Here is a 12394-nt window from a genome sequence, read left to right as displayed (position 1 = left end):
GGAGCTCTGATGACCTTTGCATTATTAATCAGCATGAGTATCACATCACGATATCAGCATAAAAAATTTGTAAACCAAGAGCAGCCCCGCACGGCCACTCTCCGGTGCGCTGTTTGCTCGATGTGAGGTTGCCCAAAAGTATCTTTCATTAGGTTTTAATGAAAATGAAATGAAATGTCGTGTGACGAGGGCCTCCCTCGCCTGGTGCAAGTCTTTCGCTTTGACACCACTTCGGCGACTTGCGCGTCGATGGGGATGAAATGATGATGATTAGGACAACACCCAGTCCCTGAGCGGAGAAAATCTCCGACCCAGCCGGGAATCGAACCCGGGCCCTTTGGATTGACAGTCTGTCGCGCTGACCACTCAGCTACCGGGGGCGGACATTAGGTTTTAATAATTTGCTGAACATGAGATTGTTACATTGATTAGTCTACTGGGACAAGCATCGGATGTCAGTCTAGAGAACGACACTCTGTTTATCCACACCTCAGAAGATTTCTTTTAATCATTTTTTAGTTATTGCACTTCTGGCCCTTTTACGTTGATCAGTTTACTCATAGATAACTACTTTTCCAGGACATAGGTACAGTCTCATCCACTCTGTTCGTCTGACCTATTTACACCAACGGAATTCTTCGATGGTTATTGTTGTTCTCGTGTTAGTGTTCTGTCGTCCCACGTGGTCCTTCCTCATTTCTTCGATCTTCAGCTGTACTTCTGTCCTCTGCGTTCCATCTCTGTATTCCTGACAAGTACAATTCTAACACGTTGTGATGACCGTCCGGCTTATCTTTTCCAACACATCATACAGTGTTCTATCCCTGACTATGGTATATGTGCTTTTGTCCCTAAACATACACCTTTCTCCCTTTGTTATGTATATTTCCATCACACATTCATAGATGCTTTGCTGTGGCGATTCAAGCTGTCCGCCATCATATGCACCATTGCTTCGTTATTTACTTCTTTTGAGGTGCGTTGGATGTAGCTCGTAACCCGATATACAGGGTGGTCCATTGATCGTGACCGGGGCAAATATCTCACGAAATAAGCGTCAAACGAAAAAACTACAAAGAACGAAACTCGTCTAGCTTGAAGGGGGAAACCAGATGGCGCTCTGGTTGGTCCGCTAGATGGCGCTGCCATAGGCCAAACGGATATCAACTGCGTTTTTAAAAATAGGAACCCCCATTTTTATTACATATTCGTGCAGTACGTAAGGAAATATGAATGTTTTAGTTGGACCACTTTTTTCGCTTTGTGACAGATGGAGCTGTAATAGTAACAAACATATGGCTCACAATTTTAGACGAACAACTGGTAACAGGTAGGTTACCTACAGAACGTAGGTACGTTTGAACATTTTATTTTGGTTGTTCCAATGTGATACATGTACCTTTGTGAAATCATTTCTGAGAACACATGCTTTTACAGCGTGATTATCTGTAAATACCACATTAATGCAATAAATGCTCAAAATGATGTCCGTCAACCTCAATGCATTTTGCAATACGTGTAACGACATTCCTCTCAACAGCGAGTAGTTCGCCATCCGTAATGTACGCACATGCATTGACAATGCGCTGACGCATGTTGTCAGGCGTTGTCGGTGGATCACAATAGCAAATAGCCTTCAACTTTCCCCACCGAAAGAAATCCCGGGACGTCAGATCCGGTGAACGTGCGGGCCATGGTATGGTGCTTCGACGACCAATCCACGTGTCATGAAATATGCTATTCAATACTGCTTCAACTGCAAGCGAGCTATGTGCCGGACATCCATCGTGTTGAAAGTACATCGGCATTCTGTCATGCAGCGAAACATCATGGTAGAACATTACGTAGGAAATAAGCATACATTGGAGCATTTAGATTGCCATTGATAAAATGGTGGCCAATTATCCTTTCTACCATAATGCAGCAACATACATACATTAACCCGCCAAGGTCGCTGGTGTTCCACTTGTCGCAGCCATCGTGGATTTTCCGTTGCCCAACAGTGCATATTATGACGGTTTACGTTACCGCTGTTGATGAATGATGCTTCGTCGCTACATAGAACGCGTGCAAACAATCTGTCATCGTTCCGTAATTCCTCTTGTGCTCAGTGGCAGAACTGTACATGACGTTCAGAGTTCTCGCCGTGCAACTCCTGGTGCATAGAAATATGGTACGGGTGCAATCGATGTTGATGTAGTATTCTCAACACCGAATTTTTTGAGATTCCCGATTCTCGCGCAATTTGTCTGCTACCGATGTGCGGATTAGCCGCGACAGCAGCTAAAACACCTACTTGGTCATCATCATTTGTTGCAGGTCGTGGTTGACGATTCACATGTGGCTGAACACCTCCTGTTTCCTTAATAACGTAACTATCTGGCGAACGGTCCGGACATTTGGATGATGTCCAGGATACCGAGCAGCATACATAGCACATGCCCGTTTGCATTTTTGATCACAATAGCCATATATCAACACGATATCGACCTTTTCCGCAATTGGTAAACGGTCCATTTTAACACGAGTAAAGTATCACGAAGCAAATACCGTCCGCACTGGCGGAATGTTACGTGATACCACGTACTTATACATTTGTGACTACTACAGCGCCATCTATCACAAAGTGAAATAGTTGTCCAACTAAAACATTCATATTTCTTTACGTACTACACGAATACGTAATAAAAATGGGGTTTCCTATTTTAAAAAACGCAGTTGACATCTGTTTGACGTATGGCCGCGCCATCTAGCGGGCCAACCATAGCGCCATCTGGTTTCCCCCTTCAAGCCAGACTTGTTTCGTTCTTTGTAATTTATTCGTTTGTTGCTTATTTCGTGAGATATTTGGTCCGGTCACTATCAGTGAACCACCCTGTATAAGGTGACTAGCCTCCGTGATGTATAGGTATCGACCACTAGTAATCATTTCTCCTTGTCAGAAAAATACTTCTTAAGCACAAGTTGTAGTATCGCTGCTATCCCTCGCTTCCCACCGCTCCCTCATTATCTTGTTCCTTATTTCTGACCTTCCATCAGTATAATCACTCTCAATGTTACGGTCCTTCATCTGTAACGTCTCCGAAACGAGCCTTACTATAAAGTCAATGGCCCATATCTCTAAAATCACCTTAAGCCGTACTAAGACACGCTCTCTGTGCCCATTGTAACATTTTCGCCACTGTTGCCATCTTCAGTCTGTGAGCGCAAACACTGCCTCCACATGCCACGATGCTAGCGAGAATTTATTTGTGATATATTCTGATTAGCTAATATGGCATTTAAAATCTATTGTGGGCAATATTCACGATTTTTTTTTTCACTAGGGCTGAGGCTTTGGTGCTAACATGTTTAATATGAACTAGAAAGTTTTGCTTTTTGTCCAATATAATTCTTTAAGACCTATAAGTGTGTTGTCCGAATGCCCTTCCGTCCGATCCTAATCATAGGGTTTCTCGTCAAAGATATTCGCCATTTTAGTAGTGGGAAACCGTTTTACAAGCTCACAGGTAAAACTTAGCTTAGTTTCTATGCACAATTTCTATACTGTTTCCGTCGTAATCTTCTGTGTTCTAGAACGTCCAGTCCGAAACCTATCCTGGATAAGGTACATAGCCTGTTACTTCTGACGCCGCTGTCATTTTTATAGCAGGAGCTTTAGATCCCAAAAAACGGTCCCAAAATAGAGCCCTTTGGACATCCTTTCCTTATTGCTTTCTGCATTACTTTAACTAAGTAAGTGTGTCCTGCCTATTCCTGCAATAATCTCTTAAAACTTTTGTGCAAAGTTGTAGGACACTACTAGTCATGCAGTTGTGAGAACAAGGAAAGTCCCCAAGAGTTATTTGACGCTCCTGAGATATTCACCATTCCATTACAAGGCTCAGTACATGACTAATGTCATGTGCTGTGGATTTCGCTTTTCGAAACCCACACTGGTTTTGGTTGTTCTCTAAGTTCTCTTAGCTCTGCTAGTCTCTTGGAGAGTAACATTTTTTGCACTTTTGCAAAGTTCTTTACTATGCATAGGGGTCGGTAGGAATTCTCATCATCTGCTTTCTCAAGGATGACCACTTGTGTTAATTTCCATGATTTTGGGATTCTCCCTCGTTAAACAGACTTGTCAAGTAATGCGCACTGTTGTCCTCCCGTGCTTGCAGTATTTCGGTCACTCTGCAGTCTGGCGCAGGAGTTTTTCTTTTCTGTAGTGGCGTATAGTCGATCTCAGTTATTTATCTGCGAAGGTTTTTACGGAGACACGTGTATAATAATGTGAATCCATTTATCCTCGCAATTTGCTCTGTTTTTCATCTTCATCATCGTCTGTATAATGTGGTAATAACAGTTGCTTATGCAGGCTAGTCAACTTTTCCAAGCCTTTTGTGGCTGAGCGTCTTGTCTTTTCAAGGATGACAAAAGTCTCCTTAGTTTTCTGGATATTAATTTAAAAGTTTTACGCTAGGGGTTTAGGCTAAGTTCACTTGAAACATAATTCATCCATTTTTCCTTCGGTGTCCGCCCCAATACCTTAGTGGTCACCGCGGGGGTCTGTCACGCCAAGGGGCCCGGGTTCAATTCCCGGCTGGGTCGGAGATTTTCTCCGCTCAGGGGCTGGGTGTTTTGTTGTCCTCATTATAATTTCATCATTATCAGTGGAAGGCAACGCGAAACCACCACTGGAATCACTTCCCTAGACGCTCATGCGGTGGACCTCTCTGACGAGGTTTCTCCCATGACAAGACCTACCGTAAGGCAGAACACAAAGTTTCCTTCGGTACTTTAATGACTTTTTCCCTGTATTCTTGCCGTTCAGTTCTATAAATTCTCTTTCTCTCTCGCCTTAGATTCGATGACAGATTCGAATCAAAATGGTTCAAATGGCTCTGAGCACTATGGGACTTATCATCTGTGGTCATCAGTCTCCTAGAACTTAGAACTACTTAAACCTAACTAACCTAAGGACATCACACACATCCATGCCCGAGGCAGGATTCGAACCTGCGACCGTAGCAGTCGCGCGGTTCCGGACTGAGCGCCTAGAACCGCATGGCCACCGATTCGAATCATTAACCGTCTACAGAAAAAAGTCAGTACGTTGTACAACGTTGGATTTCCAGAAGATTTGGTTGTAAAGTACATCTTGGAGCAAGTAAGCCTAACGGGAATCAAAATACTCAATGAAGAGCATTTCAGGCAGGAGGGGATAGTCGAATATCATAGGCCAGGCAAGAAATAGAGAGCAAAACGCTACTTCGAACACATCAACTAACTTAGAGAATACAATTTATTACACAACAGCGAAGGCATGTGACGAAACTATGGATTATATGAAAATGCAACGTCCATCTTTGTTGCGTATTTAAGTGACGTAAACAGCATGGTTTTTAATACCCTCTCTACGCGACAGACAGATTGACTTACTTTCTCTGCGCCGGTGGCGTCACGGCGCCTGCCGCGTATGCTACCGAGCGATACTCGCAGTTGCCAGTAGGCCACGTACAAGAACAACTGCTTCACATTATTTTCAGGAGCCTTCCTGATTCCAAGGACAAGAATGGAGCCGCCACAACGACAACTGTTGTCTGATTCAAATTCGTTATTTAAATGTACTTTTGTTTCGTTTGTTGCCAGTCACCATTTATTTTATTTCCAATACGCTTTTTCAGAGGTTTAAACCTCTCTCATCTGGTGAATTTATGTAATGCACGTATCAGCAACAATCAGAGTAAAGCCTAACCTGAAATATTCGCATCTGAAGTATTTTTGTTTACTGCTTTCATTTACAAGAATATAAGTTTTCAGTGCATATGTTTTGCGGGCTCGCCGCTCGAACAGCGCCAGAGTGATCGTCGAAGTAAATGCCCTCATTTGACAGAAGGATGCATTAAACGGGCTCACGTCTTTACCCAATGAGAAACTGTTGAGAGGTTAAACTTAGAGAATGAATTTCCACTTTGTAGCTGTGCGTGTGCTGATTTGTACGGAAGTTCTCTACCGACTGAGCTACCAAAGTACAACTCGTGGCCCGTCCTCATAGGCAAAAGGCCGAGTTTCGAGTCTCGGTCTGACACACAATTCCAATCTGCAATGGATTTTCAGAGTAAATTTCGTTCATCCAGAACGACAAGCCGCTACTTCTCTCCCCATTGCCAGTCAAATCCTAGTGGCTAAAACAGGTTTGCAAGCAGTTACCTCCGAGTCGAGCGCCACTGCACGACGACGATTTAGAACAGCTCCTTTTGGAGCCTGCTATTGTTAGAATTTTTATTGGTGTATATATGCAGATTCAAGTGACAAATGGAAACTTCTACTAAGGCCTGGATTCGAACCCGGGGCTCCTGCTCACTAGGCAGATGCGTTAACCATTACGCCACCCTGGCGCAGTGGATTTGCACAGCTGCACAGGCTATCCTGGCACGGTTCCCCCTCAATACAAATTCCCAATCACGCCTCAATCCACTTGGTATTCCCCCTAAATTCGAAAAGCATAGCAGAGGTTCTTCAGTTGTATTGGAATAGCAGCTTAGATCCTACGAAACGGGGGACCCGTTCGAAGCCCAGGCATAGATGCTTTTATCAAATGAAACTACATGGTTCCAGACGCCTTTTTAAATCTCAGACTTCTGTGACGTATACACGGTGATCCATTGATAGTGACCGGGCCAAATATCTCACGAAATAAACTTCAAACGAAAAAACTACAAAGAACGAAACTCGTCTAGCTTAAAGGGGAAACCAGATGGCGCTATGGTTGGCCCACTAGATGGCGCTGCCATAGGTCAAACGGATATCAACTGTGTTTCTTTTTTACATAGGAACCCCCATTTTTATTACATATTCGTGTAGTAGGTAAGGAAATATGAATGTTTTAGTTGGACCACTTTTTTCGCTTTGTGATATATGGCGCTGAAATAGTCACAAACGTATAAGTACGTGGTATCACATAACATTCCGCCAGTCAGCACGGTATTTGCTTCGTGATACATTACCCGTGTTAAAATGGACCGTTTACCAATTGCGGAAAAGGTCGATATCGTGTTGATGTATGGGTATTGTGATCAAAATGCCCAACGGACGTGTGCTATGTATGCTGCTCGGTGTCCTGGACGACATCATCCAAGTGACCGGACCGTTCGCCGAATAGTTACGTTATTTAAGGAAGCAGGAAGTGTTCAACCACAAGTGAAACGTCAACCACGACCTACAACAAATGATGATGCCCAAGTAGGTGTTTTAGCTGCTGTCGCGGCTAATCCGCACATCAGTAGCAGACAAATTGCGCGGGAATAGGGAATCTCAAACACGTTGGTGTTGATAATGGTACATCAACATCGATTGCACCCGAACCATATTTCTATGCACCAGGAGTTGCATGGCGACGAATCTGAACGTCGTGTACAGTTCTGCCAATGGGCACAAGAGAAATTACGGGACGATGGCAGATTTTTTGCACGCGTTCTATGTTGCGAAGAAGCATCATTCACCAACAGCGGTAACGTAAACCGTCATAATATCGACTACTGAGCAACGGAAAATCCCCGATGGCTGCGACAAGTGGAACACCAGCGACCTTGGCGGGTTAACGTATGGTGCGGCATTATGGGAGGAAGGAAAATTGGCCCCCATTTTATCGATGGCAATCTCAATGGTGCAATGTACGCTGATTTCCTACTTAATGTTCTACCGATGTTACTACAAGATGTTTCACTGCATGACAGAATAGCGATGTACTCCCAACATGAAAGATGTCCGGCACATAGCTCGCGTGCGGTTGAAGCTGTACTGACTGAATAGTGTATTTCATGACAGGTGGATTGGACGTCGAAGCACCATACCATGAACCGCACGTTCACCGGATATGACGTCCCCGGATTTCTTTCTGTGGGGAAAGTTGAAGGATATTTGCTATCGTGATCCACCGACAACGCCTGACAACATGCGTCAGCGCACTGTCAATGAATGTGCGAACATTACGGAAGGCGAACTACTCGCTGTTGAGAGGAATGTCGTTACACGTATTGCCAAATGCATTGAGTTTGACAGACATCATTTTGAGCATATTTGCAGGTAAGGACGCTGTAACAGCATGTGTCCTTATAAATTATAAGTTCACAAAGGTACATGTATCACATTGGAACAACCGAAATAAAATGTTCAAACATAACTACTTTATGTATTTTAAATTAAAAAACCTACCTGTTACCAAGTGTTCGTTTAAAATTGTGAGCGATATGTTTGTGACTATTACAGAGCCATCTATCACAAAGCGAAAAAAGTGGTCCGGTTCCTATTTAAAAAAACGCAGTTGATATCCGTTTGACCTATGGCAGCGCCATCTAGCGGGCCAACTATAGTGCAATCTGGTTTCTCCCTTCAAGCTACACAAGTTTCGTTCTTTGTAGTTTTTTCGTTTGACGCTTTTTTCGTGATGTATTTGGCCCGGCCACGATCAATGTACCACCCTGTATATGCAGACTCAGACTTGAGACTTGAAAAGGTCTCTGGAACCATATATTTTTACTTGATTAAAGCACCTATGTCTGGGTTTCAGACAGGATTTCCCATTTCGTTCGATGCTGAGGTGCTATTCTAATATAGGTGCAGAGCCTCTAAAATGTTGTTTGAGTTTAGGGGAAACACCAAGTGAGCCGAGGCGTGAATGGAAATTTCGATTGATGCGGGAGGCGTGCTAGGTGAGTCGGTGGAGCTGGCGCCAGGGTGGCGTAGTGGTTGGCGCATCTGCGTAGTGAGCAGGAGACCCCGGTTCAAATCCTGGCCTTTGTGCAAATTTTCATTCGACGCTTCAATCTGCATACATACATCATAGATGTTTGAGACTTTAGAATGTCTCTGGAAGGATATAGTTTCACCTGATTGGAGCTCCTATGACTGCGTTTGAGGCAAGAACCATGTTGTAGTCTCTGGAACCAAATAGTTTCATTCGAGAATTTTTATTGTTACCAACGAGAGCGCTGACATCTCAGAAATTAAATCATCTCATCTCATTAACTACACACTATTGGAGACGTCCTTGCGACGTCTTGTGCGCGCACTGTAGCGTTGTGGGACTGAGGTCCCTGTGCATGGTGTTGCAGAGAACCTGAGCAAGAAGTTCGGGTCGCAGGTGAACGACCTGTGGGACAGCTTCGGCTCGGACTTCACGTATCCGGGTAACCTGCCGGCCTACGTCGAGGAGTACTTCGAGGAGGCGGAGGCCGCTGCGGGGGCGCGCGTGGGCGGGAGTGAGCAGCCACCCGCCGGCATCCACTGCGTCCCGCTACCCGGTGAGTAGACGCAGCTCAGAACTGCCACACCAACACACTGCTCCGAGGTGGTGCACAGAATAACCCTATGTAATGTGGAATTAACCACTACAGTCGACGTCACGAAAGTAAGTACCTCAGGGTCATCTCACAGTCTTACAGCATTCCCGGTTAGTGATTATTTCAAATGTTAGTAAAAATTCCGAAAAAAACATTAGACATTCCAAATTTTAGTCTAGAATATGACATGACACTTTCCACGCTACGACAAAAAAAAACTGACAAGAAATTTCGAATCAAAGTAACTTTTTACTTCAGCATGTTGATAGAATGGCAACGGTCTTGCCGCAGTGGACACACCGGTTCCCATGAGATCTCCGAAGTTAAGCGCTGTCGGGCGTGGCCGGCACTTGGATGGGTGACCATCGGGGCCGCCATTCGCTGTTGCCATTTCCGGGGCGCACTCAGCCTCGTGATGCCAACTGAGGAGCTACTCGACTGAATAGTAGCGGCTCCGGTCAGGTAAAACCATCATAACGACCGGGAGAGCGGTGTGCTGACCACACACCTCTCCTATCCACGTCCTCAACTGAGGATGACACGGCGGTCGGATGGTCCCGATGGGCCACTTGTGGCCTGAAGACGGAGTGCTTTTGCTATGTTGATAGAACCACTGACATATTTGAACTGAAAAAATGTATGGATATTCTGAAAGTTTATAGGTGCATGTGGTAAATATTTTCTCTTGTAAACATACAAGTATTCCGACACAAAAAGTAAAACACCGTAAGAGGTGTGAAACTGTTCCATATGTGTAATGAAAAGCGTCGTCGCCTATGGCTCTCTTTCAGCGAGAAAGTTTCTAGGGAAACTATAAAATTAATTTTGTTAACATCTGAGACATCATTGTGATAATGTGTCACCTATGAACGTACTTTATTTGCGAGTGCGGCAGAGCGCGACTTCTGGTGTGCGGTCGTCAGGATTTTTGTTCCGGTGGTTACCCTTAATACGACCGAGAACGTTCCCTCCCTCCAGAAAATGATTTATTTGCAGCGCTTACTGACCCTAAGTTATTGCACCAACCACCCAGATCACAGATACACATCATACAAAAGTAACTGCAGGTACTTTCAGGACACTACTTCCGTTGAAGCTGAGCAAAATATATGTGTGTGTTGGTTTTGTGAAACTTAAGACTATTGTCCTCAGCACGCAATAAATGCACCATACATAGAACCTCTTTCTTGCTGCTGCAGTGTTTCTGCATTCCATTAAAATTTTTCGTCCATAATTACATTTTCTTAATCAAAAACCAGGTAAGCAGGGAAGACAAAGGAGGTCTCTGAGCTGAAATAATTTTTTCACCGAGATTATCCCGTATTTTTCCAGGCGTCGGGTACTCTCATCTGTCGTGGTATCATAAGTACAATTCTGCGAATTAATTTTTTATCGGAATCGTTAAATTCCGTAGACTTTCTCTTTCATTTATGTCCCTTTCTTTGAGAACCAAAACACTTGCTCACATCTAGAGATTCTGTTGAGTTCATTACTGTTAATTTGAAATATAGTCGATTCCGAACTACTACGAGCTTTTTTTGTATTTTATGAACTCGGACAAAATTTATATTATTCGTTGTTGCTTCACTGCTAGCCCGATCAGTAATAATCTTCAGTACCAACGAGACGACAATTTTAGATTGTTTTCGAATGTCTTTTCGCCCTTTACGCACACCGATTGGAGTGCACTACACAAAGTCCTTGCTCATGCCTTTAGCTCACTACCAAACACACGTCATTGCACCGTCCACGGAAGGCTCAAATCACACGTGGCGCTGATCTACTGCACTGTTAACAGTGAAGCAACAAAGCTACAAGCAAAGGAGAATCACATCACTTAGATCCTGTGGATTGCACGCAACGGCTATGACCTTTATGTGTGTAATTTCGTGACGCCCACTCTATATGACACGACACGCGGAACTGCCAGTATAAAAAGAGGAGGGAAACGTTGTGCTTTCAGTCTAATACTCATACAGGACCACATTACCAGAGAGCAACTTCTCCCGGATGAATCACGCTGCTACTTGTGATAATCCGATGGAAGTCTTCCTTCTTTTTGGCAAATGCCTGGCAACCTGGCAAACATTATTTCCCAACGTCTTTAGAGCCAAAGTGAAGAACGGAGGGATGCCGTTACCATATGTGGTGTTTCTCAAAAATGGCTCTAAGCGCTAAGGTCATCAGTGCCCTAGACTTAGAGCTTCTTAAACCTAACTAACCTAATCACACACATCTATGCCCGAGGCAGGATTCGAACCTGTGACCGTAGCAGCAGCGCGGGTCAGGACTGAAGCGCCGAGAACCGCTCGATCACAGCGTCCGGCTGGTGTTTCTCGTTGTTAGTGAGTGGTCCACTTAATGCGCTTAAGAAAACTTTAAATGCAGAAGCATATTACCATATTTCACCGCTTTGTGTAGTGCGTACAGTAGAATAAGAGTAGAGTAGAATAACAATGAGACAATGGCTTGTGGACAATACTTTCCTAAAACGGGCTGGCCAGCCCACAGTCCTAAACTGAACCCAATGAAACACCTTTGGGATAAGTTGGAATGTTAGTTTCGCTCCAAACTCCAGCATCTAACGTCTCTACTTTCTTGCAAGACGCACAAGTTAGAGCTCTCCCAACAGTGATAGAGTAAAAGAAACAAACTTTGGTCGAAAGAACTTAACAGACTCAAGAAGGATTCGATAACCAAAAGCAGATCCAGCGAGAGTCCAGAACTCTCAGAGAGAAACAAATACGATTTGAACAGTTCAGAGGGGTGAAGTGATAGTACAAGGGACTGCTACTGCAAAGAGATGACATTTGGACGAGTATCTTCAAACACAGTTCAGAAAAAACTTATGGGGAGCTTGGGTGGTAAACCAATTTCCTTAACATTTGATAGGAGTTGAAAATGCTCCATGCAGACCAACAAGACACGGCCCCTGTCCAATGCACCATCATCGAATGCATCTCTGTCAGCAAACAGAGTGTTCCTCTGGGAACCAGTAACCTCAGAGTATATACTCCTATACTGCACACTACACATGCGGACCCGACAAACGAATTTCACACATGACAAAC

At 44.2% G+C, this 12394-nt stretch overlaps 1 protein-coding gene and 1 non-coding gene across 2 annotated transcripts in view; one reads left to right on the top strand and one right to left on the bottom strand.

Moving 5' to 3' along the window:
* The window catches only part of LOC126413132 (lutropin-choriogonadotropic hormone receptor-like), a 932298-nt gene that overhangs the window by 801057 nt on the left and 118847 nt on the right, over nt 1-12394 (top strand). Inside the window, exon 13 of the mRNA XM_050083024.1 lies at nt 9096-9284. Coding sequence (XP_049938981.1) covers nt 9096-9284 — 189 coding nt within the window. The remainder of the gene's footprint in view (nt 1-9095; nt 9285-12394) is intronic.
* On the bottom strand, nt 6309-6380 carry Trnat-agu (transfer RNA threonine (anticodon AGU)). Its single transcript has one exon. It is a non-coding gene; the product is annotated as a tRNA-Thr (tRNA).

The sequence above is a fragment of the Schistocerca serialis genome, chromosome 7 (genome assembly GCF_023864345.2).
Source record: "Schistocerca serialis cubense isolate TAMUIC-IGC-003099 chromosome 7, iqSchSeri2.2, whole genome shotgun sequence".
NCBI classification, from domain to species: Eukaryota; Metazoa; Arthropoda; class Insecta; order Orthoptera; family Acrididae; genus Schistocerca; species Schistocerca serialis.
This window is presented reverse-complemented; position numbering and strand designations above follow the sequence as displayed.